The sequence below is a fragment of the Lissotriton helveticus genome, chromosome 3_1 (assembly GCF_964261635.1).
Source record: "Lissotriton helveticus chromosome 3_1, aLisHel1.1, whole genome shotgun sequence".
Taxonomy (NCBI): domain Eukaryota; kingdom Metazoa; phylum Chordata; class Amphibia; order Caudata; family Salamandridae; genus Lissotriton; species Lissotriton helveticus.
The window spans coordinates 1,152,997,602-1,153,018,356 of NC_136061.1; the positions used below are offsets into that span (position 1 = coordinate 1,152,997,602).

At 40.5% G+C, this 20,755-nt stretch overlaps 1 protein-coding gene across 2 annotated transcripts in view; it reads right to left on the bottom strand.

Moving 5' to 3' along the window:
- MBD5 (methyl-CpG binding domain protein 5) overlaps positions 1 to 20,755 on the bottom strand; it is a 501,160-nt gene that overhangs the window by 291,172 nt on the left and 189,233 nt on the right. For both annotated transcript variants that reach the window (XM_078681764.1, XM_078681763.1), the window contains exon 7: positions 10,070 to 10,278. In XM_078681764.1, the coding sequence (XP_078537890.1) occupies positions 10,070 to 10,278 (209 nt within the window). The remainder of the gene's footprint in view (positions 1 to 10,069; positions 10,279 to 20,755) is intronic.

Sequence of the window (20,755 nt, forward strand, 5' to 3'; positions counted from 1 at the left end):
GTAGACTTTCTCCTTGCCGGCGACATCCCCCTCGACGGCGTTGATCTTCTCGTCGACGGCGACCTGCGTGTCGGCGGCGAACGGCGGTGTCGCCTCGACGGTGAGCGGTGATGCCTCCTGGACTCAGATCGACGTGGTCGCCTTCGACGACGACCGGGACCTGCATAGTTTCTGAGCCTTCTTTTTACTGGGGAGCCCCCCAGAGGCCGATGCATGGGTTGTGGAAGAGGAAAGGCTCTCTCCATGCCCTGATGTCCCACCTGCAGCGTGTTGTCTTCTCTGCTCCAGGCCTTGAAGACGAATCTTCTCCCTGTCACGCAAGGTCCTCTTGGAGAATGACTTGCAGATGACACAGGAGTCAGTAATGTGAGATGAAGGAAGACAGAGTATGCACACTCTGTGAGAGTCCGACTTGGCCTTCTTCTTGCCACACTCGGGGCACTTGTCAAATAAAGATGGCATTTTGACAAGAAAAAGGTGGCTAAACGGCCCCAAAAAGACAGCAAAAGGAAGGTGAAGGCCTAAGACGTCGATTGAAGCACTAAAACTTTCCAAAAAGCACAAATATTTGAAGAAATACCACTAAAGGTAGAGCTCAATGCTCCAGGGTCCTGCTAGCAGGAGCCGGAAAAAAGAACTGAAAGTACCTAGCCTTTGGAAGTGCACCATGGGATACAGAGGGGCTCTGGAGGGTTCCTTAAAGACACGGTATCCATTTACAGACACATAATGGCAGCCTATGGGGCTTGTCTGTCCAACCCTCCTCTCGATCATGACAAAGGATTTTTGTGTAGGGGAGTTTCTCTATGTGTGAAACATAGCAAAATGTTCAATTTCAGTGTTATCTGGCTATCCTTTTTCACTTAAGGATGAAGTACTGGCCAGAGTAGCCTTGTTAATTTCAAGCTGCATTATTTGTCTTTGATTTTCTCTTAAGTGTCTATGCAGGATTGCAGAAGAGGACAACTTAAGAGACTATTTCGATTGCTCCGGGGTCCACGCACATGGGCAGGACTATTCACATGATTATGACTATACACATAGATCTCCTACTACAGAACCATATTCGTGCAGATACTAAAATAAACATGAGTTTCTTAAAGCCATGTTTACAGTGCACATGTCAGAAAAGCGATGAAAAATGCCATGTATTCAAGCTAGTGAACTGGGGGCTTTTGAGTAAGAGAAGCAAATGCTTGCTTCTGGCATTCTTGGAAAGCCATCATTTTAAATGTAACATTAGATAATTTCCCTGTAGCAATACATTCCTATGAAAAGCCACGAGCCAGATGGTAAGTGTCTACGCCATCTTGGGTATATGCTTAGAGCACATGTCTACATTCTAATGAAGTACGTCATAGTGGTGTTGATGGAACAGGGTTTCGCAAAAATGAAACCTGCATAATACGTACTAACAACAAGTAGATATAATCAACTAACGTACATCGAACATAATCATGGGGAAACTGCGTTGCGCATGCCTGAACTAACACGTCAATAAATAATAATGTAATAACTTTGTGGTTTAAAAGAAATTGCATGAATAGGCCGCATGTGCTCCAGTATTTTGCCTATTGCATTATGCTATAAAGTAATGATTAAAGCTGCTTTTCCCATTAAGCTTTTGCTAGGTAACCTTAATGAGAAGTAGATGAATGGTGGGTGGTAAACAGTGAAGGTTTCATTATCACCTAATTAATAAATGTTCATTTCGATTTACTTTAGTTTGCTAAATAGAGACGTCCTGTTATTTAACTTGCCTATGGTGTGTGTGTGTGTGTGTGTGTAGGGGGGGGGGGCGTGGGAGTGGCCCGGAAGCTCTTAGGAGAGAGTTTGTTCTGCCATGAGGAGAAAAAAAAGATGTGCTAAGCACTGCGGATGACATGAAGGAGTGAAGGCCAGGGTGTCAGTCGCCTGTCAACTACTGCACCCGAGCGTGGGACCGGAGATATGGTCTGCGCATAACTAATTCACAAATAAAGAATGTACATTTTTGTAACTTATGTGGGGAGCGTGGGAATAAGCCAAGATTCAGACCATGGGAACTGTTGTACACAATAAAGTTGTTGAATAAAGGTAAAGTCATGGTGGCGTGACAACGCCACCTCCCCAGCCCATCAATCCCTGTGCGAGTTAGAGGGTAAAATGCAACATTTGAGGGATGGACATGTCAATTTAGACTATAACTAGGGTGCCTTTAGGGATGTGGTTTGGAGAAGCTTAGGCTGACAGGATAGAAGAGGGGAGATGTGTCGCTGTTCGTCGGTTTGCATAGAGGCCTAGCTGTTCTTGTCCTTATACCTTATTTCCCAGATTTCTTAGTGGGAAATCCCCATCATCTCCTGGGTTCCAGGGAGTGGTTTTTCATACAGTCCGATAGGTTTGTAATCAGCCTATTTCGTTCTCAGAATATCAACATTAATGTATTTATCTCTGAATCTTTTGTCTCTCCACCTATCCACTCTGTCAACAAAATATTGATATGAAATATTCCAGTTGAACCTATTGTCTCTTCATCTATCCTTCTGTTAGGTATATTATTAACTGGCATAATTATTAGCTGAAACTTTTGTCTCTTATCCTATCCACTCCTTCATTGCATAATGAGTCTGTATAAAATGCATAATGACTCCTGTCATGAGATTCAATGTTTGTAATTGTGACCTAATGCAGATGAGCATTTACCTTTAAAATTGAGATAAAATGCCATTATTAACCTTACTCAGAGTCTGTAATTAATTATGACTAAATGGTTGGAAGTTAGTAATTATCTTTGTCATCAACTATTCAACTAATTGGTCCATCGGCTAAATAGAAGGAAAGTTGATATCAAGATGAGTGTTTCAATGGATGTCCCAAAGGGACCTATAAAAAGAAATATTTGATCAAACAAACATATTGACCTCTAGCGCATCAGGGATTCTGGGTGAATGTGTATGGGCCATTGTAGTGATGTTGTTGAGTTTTGATCCCTGATCAATTATTGGTATTGGCGCTGCATCGGTGTTATCCTTCTAAATCAACTGTGTTGTTAATGCCTGGATGTTAAATGATTGAATTAACTAACATACATTTGGAGCTGTGACGTGAGTTTTACAAAGATGTACCGTTTCTGCAGTTACCTTGAAATAGGTGTGCAGATTTCTCCAAATATTCTCCTCAAATCATGACACACACAACCATCTAAAATACCACATTGGCTTGGCACACTGAATTCCTTTACTGCAATAAAGTTTGCATCTTCTCAATCTCCATTTATTGTGCCCATAGACTACCTAACCATTACCAGAACAATTTCATCTTCAGTATTCTACTGGGCAGACATGGATACATTGATTAATTTGTCTCAGACAGGCTTTGAATATCACCACTGCTGTTCCACCATGCTTGTCATCAGTGATATCTCTTGGTCATGGGCCAGGATTAGTGTTCAGGTCAGGGTATGGGAAAAGAAAAAAAGGGTTTGATCCACCAGAGCTTCACCCATCCCTCAGAACCATGTTCAAGCATCTGGCAAAGGAACAGCAACAGGCAGCCAGACTGGCAATGGCAGAAGAGATTGAGCTGGAAGGGGCGGACTCAGCATTGTACTGGTGGCTCAACAGGAGACACAAAGAGCTCCATTGAAGGCAGTCACAGCTAGAGAGGAAGAACTACAGGTAGTCTCCCTGGCATCCAGCATTTCATTTAAGGGATGCAGAAATGTTTCCTAGCGGAAATGTCACTCTTAAGAGACTTCTTTCTATCTTTCAAAACCTTCTTATATAAAGATATTAGGTGATATATTTCGACCCCATCTCTTGGCTGCAATTTAAGTGCTGTCTTTAGAGCCCCCGAGCCTTAGCGCAATCACTATTAAACCACTAGGGGTTGTTTGAGGCAGAGCGTCCTGGGCCTGCCACAGTTCGGGCTGATTTGACAACAGCACAGAGGTCAGAAAAAGCTAAAAGAATTTCTTTGGGGCATAAGTCGGGGTTATGACAATTCGCCACCTCTAGACTGAATTGTTTAAAAAGTAACCCCTCAAAATTATCGGGGACCATTTTTGCCCACTTAACACCCCTCCCTTGCTCTGGCAATGAGTTCTTGTTCAGTTAATGCAGTAAAGCACCGCCTTGGTTGAGACAGAACCAGCGCTAAAGCATTATGATTGTTCCATGCCACCCATTTAATAGAATAATCCACCACAGCAGGCAGGAGCGACATGGAAATTGAAAAATGGTCCACAATGGATTCAGCATGTCTCCCACCATATGTTGGGACAGCCTGTACACTGTGGATAACCAGGTTCTGCGAGTGTACCAGGTTGTTCAACTGCTTCCCCTTAGCAGTGTGCTCAAAGTGATAAAGAGGAGAAGTGTCCTCTCCACTGGGTCTTGTAATAGACAACAAGGTCCAGGACATGGGTAAATGTTTAAGTCCTCCAAAACACTACTGAAACTTTAACAACTATACACATATCCCTGACTTTGGGGAGTTTTTGAATTTCTTAACAGTAGCTTCTAGATTAGCAAGACTATCCGAATGAGTAAGATTACCTTGCGGGTTATAAGCATTTACTATTAACATCATTGAGTTGTCCTGAAACATTAATAGGACCGACACTACGTGTGCACTGTTTGTTTCTACTTTAGTGGCCAGATACTTTAATGCTAGGAAGACCAAAATACAAATCCCTGCCATGGCACGCACACAGGAGGAAAGTAGTGCAGGCCAGAAAACATTAGCGAAATTGGATAGAAAGGGGGACCCATTGAGGGACTTAGTTTCCTGAAAAGCCAAGACGTAGAAGGATTTGATGAAATCCAACCAGGTGGGGTCTGTTTTCTTGGCATCCAGCCCGCTTAATTCCATGATAAGATCCTCAGATGCTCTCCCTGCTCCATGTTCGATAAATCACCTTCTTGCCCAGCAGCTTCAGTTGGGATTATAGAGATCACAGCTTGATTGTGCAGTCAGTCCACTCCCTCCAGAGAGCCCAAGATCTCAAATCTGTTTGCAGGAGTATAAGGAGCAAAAAAGTCCCTAGCAGGAGCACTACAAGACATCAACGCACTAAGTAGCATCCTGACCTGAAGATTAGTATACTGATCAGGACCAGGGAGAACAGAGCGAGTGCAAGGCTCTTGGTAAGACCTTCCAGTGCTGTTATGAGGGGGGGTAAATGCTCGGGATGCCGAGGAGACACTCTTCATCATGTCTCTTCCTGGTCTGGATAAGAAAAAACAAAAAGTGGACACACGCTTATCCCATGGTCCAGGGTGCCCTGAAAAGAGGCTAGAATTCTTGCTGCTGTTCATCTATTATTAAGAAAGCTATCTTTTGGCTTCGGGATAATTTTCAGCCTACTGAAACAGGAACACATTCAATCAATCATTTTCGGCTTCCGAAGGAGAAGGACTGTTCCAGCTATCTGGTGACATCTACCTCCTTTTTTACAGATACTATTGAGGTACTCATTCGTTATGTTTATTGCAAGGGCATCATCTTATACCCGCAAATCCATCTCTGCAATAGTTTCCAGGATACTCATGGGTCACTTAACACTGCATCTCTGTAATAAAACTTCCATTTAGTGAATGCTTCTTCTGAGTAGCGGTTTATTAGGCATGCACTGGTTATTAACTCACATTAAGTTTCACTTATCACCCTTTTATTTAGTGTATAGTCACTGAGACGTACTCTGGGGTGACAATTTTCTAACTACTTTCGATGTGTAAATATCACTTCTTTTTTTTGAGTGGCCTATGCATATGAGCATGTTCAGTTCCACTTTTGGTAAACACCACATATACAACATACATAGTGAGACAAAATCACATTTATGTGAATATTTCAGCAGTGAAAAAATCACACAAAAAAGTAATCATGTGTCAGCTGCCAGCGTACTGCATGTATTACGTGTCAAACAAGATTTGTGGGACTGTCTATTTTCTATTCTCAATAATAAAATTCCAGCTTGAAAAATATTTTGATTGACTGATCAACTTGACTATTTTGAGTGTGATCTGGCGTGTGCTTCGGCATCATTGTGTCATAGTCTGGAGGAGAATGACTACTGCCTGTGGCGTGCTCGACTGCAATAGCCAGTAGTCGAGATGGGGAAAGGGTGGAACCTACAACCCACTAAAGTACGCTACCACCACCACCATCAGTTTTTCGAACTTCAAAGGAGCGCAGTTGAGTCCAAAGGGCAGCATGGCAAACTGAAAATGTTTTTTCCCCATCGCGAACTGCAGGTAGCGCCAATGTTCCGGCAGAACAGGAATATAGAAATAGACATCCTAATATCCAACTTCATCATCCGGTTTCCAGGGTCGAGAGCAGAACAAGGCTGTTACTTACCTTGTAAGCATCTGTTCGTGGCATGTTTTGCTGTAGAATTATATGCTTTGCATACTCCTGCCATTTAAAGTTGGGTTTGGATGTGTGCAAGTTGTTTTTCTTCAAAGAAGTCTCTTGAGTAAAGTGACTTCTCTTGGTGATACTGTGCATGGACATCGACTCCATTGTTAGATTGTTTTCCTGCAGTCGCATGAGAATGAAGTGTAAGTAAGTGTTACTAAAAAGCTGACTATGCATATGATAGTGTAACTAGGTACTGCAAATGCCACAGGTCCCCGGGGAGGAGGTTGGGCGAATCTATAGCACTACATGCTATGGACAGATGTTTACAGGGTAAGTAACAATCCATTCAATGGCATATGTGGCTGTAGACACACATGATTTGCACAGAGTTTTCTCTTTTGTGGGCATTAGAAACCACCAGGGAGTCTGGGGAAGTTGTGCTTTATGTAATGTGGATCTGAGGGTCCATACTTTGTATCTACATGTGGTGTAATGATGGGTGCTCCTACTGGACATTTGAAAGGGTCATCTGAGTGATGAAGCATAACCTTTAGCATGGGAAGTTTTTTCAAAGAGGAAATCATCCTCTATGGGGACTTTGTGCAAGGGGACCTGGTGCTGGTGATATGCAGCTGCCCTAGCTACAAGTTCTTGGAAGGATGTTGCATTATCCAGGGTGATGGCTTAGCTGTGTAAAGGTCTGGGTCATTATCGACAGGAGGTTCTATGTCATAGTAGTCCCATGGATCTGTGAGCTGCTGATCATCGCCAACCCCTTTCCCAATCCCCAGTATCAGAAAGTGGAGAACCTTGTGGAATAATGTATCCTGTGTCACTGTGATGTGAGGAAGGTGGTGGTGGTGAGGGAGAAGGTGGTGGTGAGGGAGATGGTGGAGGTGGAGAGTAAACTGGCAAAGATGACTGCAAAGGAGTAGTTGCAGTACCCTTTTTCAGTTTCTTAGGAGGTACAGGTATATCAATGCCCTCCTCAGAAGAAAGCTAACATTTTGATTAAACAGGCACTGATTGAACATATTTTGCCAAAATCCAACCAGTGGAAGGCTGAATATGTAACAATTCTACTTAAGATCAAGCCTCTCAATGTTTCAAGGATCTGTTCCAGTTCATAACTAAATGGTTTCTGTGCTGAACTTGTTTTTTTTGTTTCAGTGTCACAGTAGTTGGAGCCGAAGAGGAAGAGGAGGAGGAATGGGCTCTCAGTGTTGATGCGGCTGCTGGTTAATTAGACACACAGATTAGGCGGCTCAATGTAGTATGTTTCAACCTGGCTTTTGGTGCAGGGCTCGAGAGCGCAGCATCCTTAGCAGATACTTTGTGCAGATCGTGGCCTGAGGGCAGTCGTGGCCCAGGAGCCGTAATTTCGGTTGAGACCGAATGTCTCTTAGTGAGCTGGGCAGGGACATTGGTACTCACTGAGCAGTGTGCCGAAGACAAGTCTTGTATTTGTAGGCCAGACTATCTTAGGTTCGGATGTGGAGTCCAAAATGGAAAAGGCCTCTTAATCTGCTGCAGGAGCCTCGTGCAGCTCCTCTTCCGTGTGTTCAATATCATGTACGCCAAAGATGTTGGGTGTCTCCTCCAGGTCTACACACTGCATCTCTTTCTGACACCCCTGATGGTCCTGCAATGTTTCTTCCATCAAAAAGATCGGTAGGCCTCACAATTTTCTATGTTGTGGCCAGGAGAGGGACAAAGGTTGCAAACCTGTTGAAGGTCTGTGTGTGGGTATTTTGCGTGGCAGTTGAACAGAACCAAAATGGAGTTCAGTTCATCAACACTGCATTGTTGGTCGAATCCGGTGAGATAGAAAAACAAGGCCCGAATGGAAAAGGCCCGAATAGGGGTAGCCCGAAGCGAGCAGCTGGAGATTGCCGAATTGGCGATCGAGTCTTATGGATTACTTCTGTTTTCGACAAGTAAAGAAGTAATCTACAAACTGAAGGAACTGGAGTGCTGAAGAACACGTCCGAACCTGATGGCACAAAGAAAACAACCTATCAATAGAGTTGATGCCCATGCGCAATATCACCGAGAGGAAGAGTCACTTTACCTTGTGACTCGAGACTTCTTCGAAGAAAATCAACTTGCACACATCTGGAGCCAATACTAGGTGGCAGGAGAATGCAGAGCATGTATATCTACAGCCACACATGCCATCAAACATGCAGCTTAAGCTGGTCTGTCACATACTAAGGGAGGTGTCACCAGAATGTTCATCACTGAGGTGTCTTCCATTAACATCAGAAGTATACATGCAATGAAGCGCTTCAGGGTCCCAGCACAAAGGGCAGACTATTCTACATCCATGTCTATTAGTCAGAATCCTACAATGCAGAAACCTACAATGCAGAAAAACAATCTAATGGAGTTGATTCCCACGTGCCTTCCCTAGTAAGTGAGTAGTCACAGGAGACCTTGCGACTCAGAGATTTCTTTGAATGAAAAATAACTTGCAACGTCCGAGCCCGATGGCAGGAGTATGCATAATGTGCATCTACAACGACACATGCTATGAACATATTTATTTTAATAGCAAATGTGAAAACTTCTCTTTTAACTTAATATTTTACGAAGTCGAATAAGTTACAATTAAACATACTCCTAACTATATTGATTAGTTTAAATCTGTTGTAATACTGGAACGCTACTTTGGACAATGACCAAATAAAAGCAACAAAGAGAACAGAATCAACACTGAGTTTCTTGTGCTGAAGAAGTGATCGGGTGTATCGCGAAACATGCATTGGCTGGAATTTTGTATATTTAGAAATAATAAATAGGAAATGGATAAAAAATAAATTATAAAACATTAAAACTGGGATTAATGATGCGATACATAACTTGGGATGATCAAGTCGGCACTTTGAAGATTCCAAAGAGCCTGCAGAAGATAAAAGTGAGATTTTGGAGACCCAAAGAATACTATTACATGGTGTCTTATGTATGGGGGTCTTGGGTAAGGACTAGACTGGACAGGTAACAGTCACACTCCATAAGACAAGAAAAAATCATGACAGAAATAATCCTGTTGTGCATAGCTTTACATGTTATGCTTGCAAAGCTGATGCTCACTCCCAGAGTAAAATGGCAATTTTTGTGTTGTATAGAAAGATTTAAATGAAAAGTATTAAAAAGTTTTAAAAAATATATAAAACCTGCAAATCGATCTTTGTGTATAAATTAAAGGATATACTCCTTTAAGGTTCCTCATAAGATTTGAGGGTGAAGCGATTTATGGTCACCCAGTAATTCAAGGTAGTTAACAATGAGCGAGCGCAGCACTGGTTGTTTTTCTGCAAGTCCTGCTTATCAATTAACTAGGAGTAGACTGGTTAACCTACAGTTTACAGTTCCCCACTGATTATTTAACACAATCTAAAATTACTATAACAGAAGCGCATGGAACAGGTAAGAGGAAAAGTGTAATTTGCAGCATTAGTGATTTCTAGGAAAAGACCCGCTGTATAAGCTAAATTATGAAGAATGCTAAGAAAATGTATTATAATGTTGTTGTTTTTACTTGACAAGTATTAGAGAGAGATCGTCACAACAGGAAAAATATGGGCCTGGTTTTCCAGTATCTGCCATCAGATGTTACATTTTTAGGAGACGTATATTTAATCCAAAACATATTTCAAGGTGTAGTTTGAACAGATACCAAATATCAACAACATTTTAAATAGAGACCAATTAACAGCACCTGAAAGTTCTGAAACAGACATGCCATAGGATTTTGATCAGTATGTGGTCCAGAAGGTGGGGCCATTCCCTGAAATCCCTGCAGACTCTGGTACCCTTGAATAAACTGTTGCTGTTGCCTCAAAGGAAACATCTGATTGTTGTTCAAGATTGACTGGAGGTGATTAAGCTGATGGTTGTTCAAAGTATTGTTCAGTGAAGGAAGATCACCTGCAATGCCCCCAAAATAGAAGAAAAAAGTGGTCAGTAAATCAGGCTTTTCAAGTCGACCAGTACATATGATAAAGTCAAAAGAAAATCCTGCACAAATAAAGAATTTACAATTGAGAGGAATATCTTTCTTGTTGCAAATAAGAGTTCCAACAAATAAACTTGTTTCCACATATTTGGGGGCAGCTTCACAGTAATGCATCTAGTTTATTGATAAATTGATGTAGTCATTAATGACTAAATGAGAGGAGTTCTTGTCTTTATTTCTATGGCGCACAATTCAAATTATTTACGTGTGATTGGAGCACTCAACATCTTTTAGCTATATATTAAAAGCTATATTCTCAAGTATTATCTGATAGGAGTGTCAGCTTGATAACATTACACAGCCAAAATGTATACATAGCCAAAATGTATACATAAAACAATTCTTTCTAGATGCACTTACAATTATGTGAAACAGATTGCAGTGCCAAACATCATGGTCAGGAAAATCAGAGTTTTTCAAATAAGTTATATTGATGAAGTTCAGAGCATTAAAAAGTTAGACTGAAAGGAAATCTGCTGCAAACGGACTTCAGGTACAAAAGAAAAATCTCCTTGTGAGAAGTGTTTTAATCATTACTTGTTATTCAATATTTGACCAAGGACAAACATTGCAAATGGTTCTCAAACAAAGCCTGTATGACAGTGGTCTTACTGACCAGATTGAATAAATTGAGATCCATGGGTCAAAGCCCACTCCAGAAAATGTAGACCCTTGCAGTTACAAAATAGTGTTTATTGATTATGGAGAAACTTCTCATTGAGCACAGGTTACTAAGAACATTTGGGAAATGATTAATTAAAATCAGGATTACACTTCCAACAGTTAATGTTAAAGGTGTGTGACTAGAAATGCCCGTCACTAATTCTAACCATAATACCGCAACAAGACATTACATTAGGTTAAACAATATGCCACACAAGAAATTTCGAATGTTAAAAATATTTTTCAATTTGAAGTTTACATGCTGGAACAATGCACTGAGTTAAAGTAAAATTGGCTAACCAATTAAATGTCAAGTATGGCAAAGGGAGCTAAAGGTTTCTGGTTTATTTTAAGAACACAAGTACTAAAAAGGAGAAAACAAAAAGAAGTCTAAAATATGATCAACATGGGGTTTATTTTTATAGCATCACCTTAAAGGAGATTTAAAAACTCAACTAGGTTCAACTTCTTCAAGGAAGTGACAAAAGAATAACAGATCTAGGTTCATCCTACACATTTGGCTCAAATAGAACTTTAAATTCTTAGAACTTTTGTCATGTTTAGTTTCTTTTGTTCAAGTGATCCCAGGTAGCCTGTGAGGTGTAGCACTTTTAAAAACACTCCAAAGTAAATAAATGCCTCTAATGCACAGCTATTCATCACAACACTGATCCCACAGAACACAGTTCTACTTGAAATACATCTGTCTGTAAAGTAGTTAACAAATAGAAAGCTGTCCTCCCAAAATAAATAATGCTCAGATTATGTTTATGTTGCATCGGATTGAATGGACCTAGCGTCATGTTTACAAACTAATCTTAAATTGGCTGAAAAATAAGAAAATCATGCAGTTTATGTTTATGCTTACATTTGAAAAGGATACATTTTACATCTGAGACTGCCTTAAAGAGCATATTTTTATTTTGCACATATGCAGGCAAGATGCCATTAATAAACCTCTGTGCAATTAACATACAAAAATGTAGGATAGGATTTTTCATTTTTTATTATAAATTAAATGAAAATAGAAACTTACCAAGCAGAGAGGTTCCAGGAAGAGGAATAAGGAGTGGCCCCAGGGAGTGAACGATGAGTTTAGCTATATCAGATGCATTCCCAGGATTATTGAAGAAATGTCAGCAACGTAGTTGATACTAAAATCTTTGGTGTCCTGCCAAGGGCTGAGAAGGCTGGAGACCAGCACGTAATCCCAATGGACAGCATTTCCGCAGTTGGGATTACGATGTCTGGTTCCGACAGGCTTTCAATGTCAGGCCTTCCGACATGGAAAACCTGTCGGAAAATGACATTGGGGGACCTTAGCTGGTCCCCCTTCACCCCAAGGCCTCCGGTTGGGGGCCAAGGGGGAACCTATGGTACCTTGTGAATCCCTGCACTGGTGGAGCAGACACCCTGAGGTGACTGCTTCACAGTGCAGTGATTTACACAAGCACCCATTTCTCTACGTGAGCTTGTACTATGGCCGGTTTACGGCTGCAGAACAAGCTCCCATAGTGAAATGGGAGGTTGCGATCGCACCATGTCCGGTCGCATTGTAATTAGATATGCGGAACCACCGACCAAGGGTCAGGCGGTTCCCATACCGATACCATATTGAGTGGACTCAAGTGCGCCCGACATCGTAATAAGGCCCTTTATGTTTCAAATGAAAAAACATGTTTTCAATACTTTTTATGACATGAATACATATTAACAGAAAGTAACAGGTTTAACATCTTGCTACAAAGTTTGAAACCCCAAATCATTATTTCTTGCTGCACAACCACTTTCAAAGTGCAGACATAAAATTTAGGTCAATGCTGCCAACAAACTAAAGTATAGCCAAAACCTACAGATGTAAGTTATATTGTTAATTCAAGTGGGTTTTAAGTCATACATCTATCAAGAGGGTAAGCACATTTCGTTTTTAAAAACGCATATTATATGACATCCTATGGTTTTATTTTTTTCACTCATTTTAATTAACAAAAGAGCCAGGTCTAGAAATACAGACAATCTTGACATACAAACGTCATTGCAAACAAAACAGAAAAGTATGGTGCCTGCCTACCTACTTGTGCCGCCTGCTTGAGTGGTGCAAGAAAGCATTTCCTAAGATTTTTTTGCAATAATCCAACCACCTCCAACAATACTTGGGTAACAAGGAATAGAATAGCAGGGTAGGTTTGAAATAGAAGGGAAAGGATTAAAAGTCAAGGCATAGTGAAAGCCTGTAGTAAAATGATGTGAGAAAACATCAAATACAGTAAAAGAGAGAACTTAGTTCAAAACAAATCCACCACTCTATGGCCCGAAAGTCCCTCCATTTTCCTCTTTTGGTATTATGACAGGTAGGGAATCTGGAGGAGGAACAACCATCAACATGAGTACCTTCCCCATCAGAAGCTAATGATGTATTATGCCACAATGGAATATCAAGCAGCTGCACTATTCTCCAGTAAAGATTGTATCGTATTTGTTTGCACAAAGACATTTTATTTTACCCCTCCCTGAGTTGAGCTGGTACTATATAGAGGATGAGAAACCCTGGAACAGCAGCAGCACCAGTCTCTGTAGCTTTTTTTTTTCTTGGACTAGGTCTTGTCACTCAAGCCAGAAACAGATCAGCCAAGTTGCAGTTTTTGCTTTATAAGCACCACTTTTATTAGGATATCATTCTGAAGGTCAGAATCTATACAGCCACTTATCTTACTGACCTGGGATTCTGCTTTGCTAGAGGACAGCTGGAAAACCCTTTTAACCAAGTTTTGGCAGTGTACAGGAAAGTCAAGACACTTCTAAAAAAAAAAAAAAATCTCCTCCAAGGCCTCATAAGGGCCTACCGAGGTGTACCATAGAAAGCCCAGAACACAGATGTGTGCCATCCTGCTGAAATTCTCCAAAGTTTCCACTTGTCAGTTCAGTCACAGCAGCACTCTTGATGCCCTTCTTGAGCATTCCCTTATGTAGCTCATCGGACTTTCCAGATGGGACACCTTTGATCCAATCTCCTTCACCACCGATTTGAGCCCGGTCATCATCCTCAACTACTCAGATTCAAGCACTGTCAAAGCTTTGTGTAACGTATCCAGCTACTTTAAAATGAAGTCAAGCTCAGTCATATTTGCTGCCACTCTGCTCCACACCAACACAGAAGTTGGCTTCAACTCTTTTGCTCTCCACTACTGCCGGACAAAAAAATTCTTGTCCCTGAGGGTATGCTTCTCAGACGTGAAAGAGGGCAAGCTGGATTCCCTGATGAGACAGCGCAGCCTAACTTCCAAGTTGCAAGTCATGTGGACTGAACGTAAATCAGGACTGCGAACCAATCCCACAAAAGTTCTCAGAGAGAACCAGCTGATCAAAGTTAACAAGAGACCAGACGCAAGTAGGATTCAGATGAAAAGGACCACAAGCTCCTTACAAAAACGGTGGCAAAGACTACAGGCAATGTAAATAAAAAACAACCCTGCAGGCACAGAAAAACCAATGCCCCAAATGACGCAAGATAATACTGTGTCAGAAGACAATAGACAACAGTAGAAAAGTAGTATTTAACCCCTAAAGGGTAAAATAAACCTATGGAACAGGAGGGCCAACGGCAATAGCGAATGCTATGTAAACTACAGTCCCCTACATCAGGAATGAAGTATTTGAAGGAAACCTGTCCTGGGAAATCCAGGAAATCGGGCTACAATGCACTTCTCCATTAAAACCAAGATGAATAGACGCATTCATCGCAAGGTGAATGTTTGTCATAATTCCGAATGGCGCGCATGTGTGCCAATATACGCTTCTTTGCCTTATGAATGGTGTGGTCTATATAGGCCAATTTACATGGGCAAAGAAGAGCATATATTAAATACTCAGAATTGCATATAAGATGCTTGTCACTCAAAAATGCTTGTTGGTCAGCAGATAGTTTAACTGACTTACAGCTACTGCTAAATTTACAAGCCTTGCACTGATTACATGTGTAAAAGCCTTTTATAGTACTCGTATTGTACTTGTATGGAACATGCTTTCCTAAAAGTTATTCCAGGGTTTTCGTCAATTGCTGTTAAAAAAACAGGGTCAATTTTTAATACATTCCAATGTTTCTTCAAACTTTTTTTTATGGTTCCAAGCTTGATTGTTATATATACTGATGAACCGGATTTTCTGTTCCTGGGTCTCTTTTGAATTAGGACATAATAAATCATTTCTATCAAGTATCATCACCTTGTCAACTGCTCTTTGAATAGTTTTATTACTGTAGCCTCTTTTACTCAATCTTTGTTTTATTAGTTTTACTTCATCACAAAATCTCTTGTTTGTACTGCAATTCCACCTGGGGCGCATAAGCTCGCCATTCGGAATGCTTTCAATCGGGAAAATAGGATGACAACTAATTGGAAGCACTAGGCGTCAATCAAATGAGTGTATACGTGTGTCAATAACTTTAATGTTCAGTTTTTCATGTACGGAATAGATCGGCATGGGAATGAGAAGCACCGCTTTGCCCACTGGCGTTTAACTGTTGTGTTAAAATAGTTTGGTAGCATCTACGATTGAATAACTTTATCAACAACTGCTGCTTTTATTTTGACATATACGCTGGAGTGTGAGGTATTACTTTCACCATACGCTAGATGAAGTTCAGATGTTTAACAGTTGGTGCGCACGAGTAAAGAGAACACACGTTATTGAAACAGTGAAACAAATGTACAAAAATCTGTATTTTCAACAACGCCACTCATATGCTGAAAATAACAATCATTGTACGCTCTAGAATTTTATATCATAATACAATGAATTTACTGAAGCCACAACTTAAATCCTTGTAAATAATACAGACTTTAACTCCTTTTATTTTGTCGATATACATCAAACAATGCAAAGTATTTTCTTAACGTCAATGAAACACACACTCTGCCACTTTAAATGTAGCAGGAAGTGAACATTTGCCTAACCCGTGATCAAGAAGTCCGTTAACTCCGAAACGCATTGGGTGTTACTTTGTTGCAGCGTGTGAATAACCGTATGCTGGACTGAAATAGAGTGTCGGCTCTGTGATTGATTGTCTCAGGAATACTGGTACTGAGGATTATTGCAGCTCTTTGTTGGATTTTTGAGGCTCACCGGACACTCCTCACGTCTAAGCAGCGGCAGCTAACGCAGTTTTATTGGGTGGATTATTTTGAAGCTGCTCCTGCCCGCCTCCGTCGCCGCAGTGAATAAAGCGGCATTGATTTATTGACTTTGCAGACCGGATTGACAAACTAGGTGTAAAACCGGAATGGGACTGTACTGGCATAGAGGCTGGAGTCTGAGGACACCCGTGTCGGGTACCAGCTCCGGGAAGGTGAGACCCCTTTGAAGTCGGAATTGTTTGCGGTGTCATTTTTCAAATGAAATACACAGAGGCTTTGAGAGTTTGAATCGCGAAATCGCATAAAGTGATTAATGCACTTGATATTGAAACTGCGTTCCTCCAAAACGAGTAGTGTTTGATTTGTGAGGGTTTAATTCAAAATAAACCATTATTATGACAAAAAATAAGGATATCAAAAGACGGGAAGATGCAGAGAAGCTCTTTCCCCCTAGCAGCCCTACAGGAAGTGTACAGTGCATCTGAAACAAGTGAGCAAGATCCAATAAACAAGCATTTGCAATGCAACGGTCTCGCCTTTGCAAAAGTTAGAGCCATTGAAATTGTAAATGACAACATTTTTATTTATGTGTTGGCTTTGAAAACAGATAAATAAATGGCATTGTCATTTACAATGCCAATAGCCTAATCTCTCGCAAATGCGACACCTATTGTAATGTAATCGTGTCCCACGAGCTTTAAGGATCTTTAGAACACCTACTTTTGACAATCCCGATCCAAACATATTGTTAGAGTGGATGGCCCACAATCATGAATGCTCCTTAGTAATGCTTCGCATATTGGTTATATATGCACATAAAGATGGTGACAAATTGAAACAAGAAATAGAGGACATCACCATGAAACTAAAGGGGCTATATGAACAGGAAGAATTTGATAAAGAAATGGCGAAAACAGATACAAGACTGTCTGAAGTACAAGAGGAAATAAAAATTAAAAAACAAAGAAAATTTCTTGCGATGCTCTCGATTATCAGAAAGGGCAAATTTGAACTTTTGGGAAAAAGTTTGACCACCTAAGACCAGTGGTGGAGGAAGCGAGTGTAGATGAATAACCTTCCACTTCAAAGGGAAGTGCGGTAAACACATCAAGCATCACGGTGATTGACACAAGTGAAATAATTGGCAGCGACCAGGAGGCTAATAATGCCCCAGCACAAAAGGAACAAGCACGGGTAAAAGGAAGTATTTTAAAGGAGTTCGACCTCATGGCCCGTGGAAGAATAAACAACCCAAGCAGCTGAGGAACAGCAGCAAAAAGAGGTCACGGGCAAGGCGGCAGAGGAGGAAATCAGCAGCCAAAAAAATCACAACAGAAGCCCTGTGGGAGTTCTAACGAGGAGAAAGAAAGCAGTAAAATAATGATACCAGAACTGTGGTAAATGTATCTAATTTGACTTTAACTGAACTGCAAATTAATGTTTTATCTTTAGGACTGTCCTTCTGCCCAACTGCTAATTTCAACTTTACTGAAAGTCGCATTGACTTATTTCATATTGTGCGTAAACTGAAAAATGGTTTGCTACTATGCACACTTGGAAACTTGAGAAATATAAATAGACTTGCAGCACACATAGTTTTAATCTATGTGTTGCACACTATGCATGAACTAGAAGGTGCACCGATTTCATTGACAATTCCATCATTAATTTAATGAATGATGATATTAATATTGGTATGAGTGCCCCCAGTGGTTTCAGGCCAAAGAAATGTTTGTTTACCTCAAATCATGAATGATACTATCAATGTATTTGAAAAGGGTATGATAGCTGAGCTTAAGCGAATGAACACTAAAAAAGTTCATGGTACAAAAAATATGAAAAAGGTTCAAATTGAGGCCCTAAGAGAATTAGAAAGCAATACCAATATCTTCATCAAAAAATCTGACAAAGGGGGGAATGTTGTGTGGCCACTAACGATGTACCTGAATGAAGGTTTAAATCAACTTAACGATGTGGAACGATATGAGAAATAATCTAGAGATTGTTCTGAAAAGAACAACAAAATGTATGAAGGGAAGCTTAGTGATTGGAAAGATCAGGGAATTTTAGAACTGGAAAAATTCCAATTTTTATCATGCAGATTTTCCTAAAATACCGGCACTTTATTCACTGCCAAAATTCCATAAGGATACCATTAATCCTCCTGGAAGACCGATTGTTTCTTCCAGGGGAAGCATGCTGGAAAACACGTCGAAGTACGTGTATCACTTTCTCCAACCACTAGTACAGACACTTCCTTCGCACGTAAGGGACACAGGCGATTTTCTTGAGATGTATGAAGGATATAGAATGGAAAAAAGAATATCTTCTCCTTAGTCTGGATGTCAATAGTCTTTATACCTGCATCCCCCATAATTTGGGAACTGATGCATGTAGACATTTTTTGAAAGAGAGATCTGTCTCTTACATGATACATACTGAGATGATCATTGAAATGATCTTGATTTGCCTCACAAGTCATTTTTGTGTGTTCAATGGCATAATCTATAGACAGACCCAGGAGACGGCAATGGGTACTTGCTTCGCCCCCAGCTTCGCAGGATTATACCTCGGCTGGTGGGAGGAGCAAGTAGTCAACAACATCGGACTTTTTAAACCCATGCCGTCCTCAGGGTATGCTACATTGATGATATTTTTTGTGTTTGGAATGGAACACAGGAGGAAGCTCTAGAGTTTCTTTCCATTCTAAATGACAATACACTTTAACTTTCATTCAGCAGCCACACTGATAAGGAGACAACTGAGTTCCTTGATCTTAGACTCACCACTCAGGATAACAGGCTAGTCAGTCAACTGTTCAGGAAATCAAAGGCAGGGAATAATTTATTGAGAGCCGATAGTTGCCATCCTATTTCCCAGATTGAAAGCATTCCGTATGGCGAGCTTATGCGCGCCAGGCAGAATTGCAGTACCAACAAGGGATTTTGTGATGAAGTAAAACTTATGAAACAAAGATTCAGTGAACGAGGCTATAGTAATAAAACTTTTCAAAGAGCAGTTGACAAGGTGATGATACTTGATAGGAATGATTTATTATGTCCTAATTCAAAAGAGACACAGGAACAGAAAATCAGGTTCATCAGTAGATACAACAATCAAGCTTGGAACCTTAAAAAAAAAAAAAAAAAAAGTTTAAAGAAACATTGGAATGTGTTAAAAATGGACCCTCATTTAGTAACAGCAATTGGCGAAAACCCTGGAATAACTTTTAGGAAAGCACGTTCCATACAAGATTCCTTATGTCATTCCACGATAAGACCCTCCTCTTCATTGAAGTCTTGGCTTAATTCCATTCAGTCAGGGGCCATATTCACTTGGGGGCACTGTAGCTTTCTTCTCACAGCGCTTAGACACCTGCCGGTATTAAGTGCTTTATAAGTCACAATTAACAATAACAATTCTGAGAAACCAAAGAGTACTATAAAAGGCTTTTACACATGTAATCAGTGTAAGGCTTGTAAGTTTTAGCAGTGGTTGTAAGTCAGTTAAACTATCTGCTGACCAACAACCATTTCTGATTGACAAGCATCTTACTTGCAGTTCTGAGTATGTAATATATGCTCTTCTTTGCCTATGTAAATTGGCCTATTTAGGCAGCGCTATTCAGAAGGCAAAGTAGTGTATATTGGAACACATGCCCACCATTCGGAATTATGACAAACATTATCAGGTGGCGCGCCATTTTAAAACCAACCATACCCAGAACAGCGATTTATTTAAATTTGTTGAACTTGATACTATCCCCAAACTTGAGAGACGAGGCGATAGGGTCATGGAGTTAAGGAGACTGGAGTCCAAAATGATAATCAAATATAATACCGTCCATCCAAACTGATTGAATATGGATGAGAAAATGGCTGTACATTTAGGGTGATTAAATTTTTCTGCATACTTAACCCTTTCTCTTTTGTATAGGCGGATTCCTTTTTTAACGTTGTGTGTTGTAAAACTGTGGTTTTAATCAAAGCTTTGTTTTTTGTTTGTTTCACACGAAAATTGTTTGAAAGAGCAGGGGAGCGGTTATATCTTTTATATGGACATTGTACATAGGTGGCTTTTTTGTTAATATTATCTCTGTCCAATATGAAGAACGTGTCTGGAATGCCCACTGTGGCTTTTGTTGTATGAGGCTATTTTATGGTTGTGACCTATAGTACATGTTTAGTCCATACACATGGTCAGAAATATTGCATTATTCCATGCATTAAATGGTTGTAAAAAAATACTATAATGCCCACTTGGCTGAATTGGAAGCACTAGGCGTCAATCAAATGAGTGTATACGTGTGTCAATCACTTTAATGTTCAGTTTCTCATGCACGGAATAGATCGGCATGGGAATGAGAAGCACTGCTTTGCCCACTGGGGCCTAAATGTTGTGGTAAAATAGTTTGGTAACATCCTCGATTGAATAACTTTATCAACAACTGCTGCTTTTATTTTGACATAAGCTATGGAGTGTGAGTTATTACTTTCTCCATGCGCTAGCTGCAGTCCAGATGTTTAACAGTTGGTGCGCACGAATAAAGCGAACGCATGTAATTGAAACTGTGAAACAAATGTACAAAAAACTG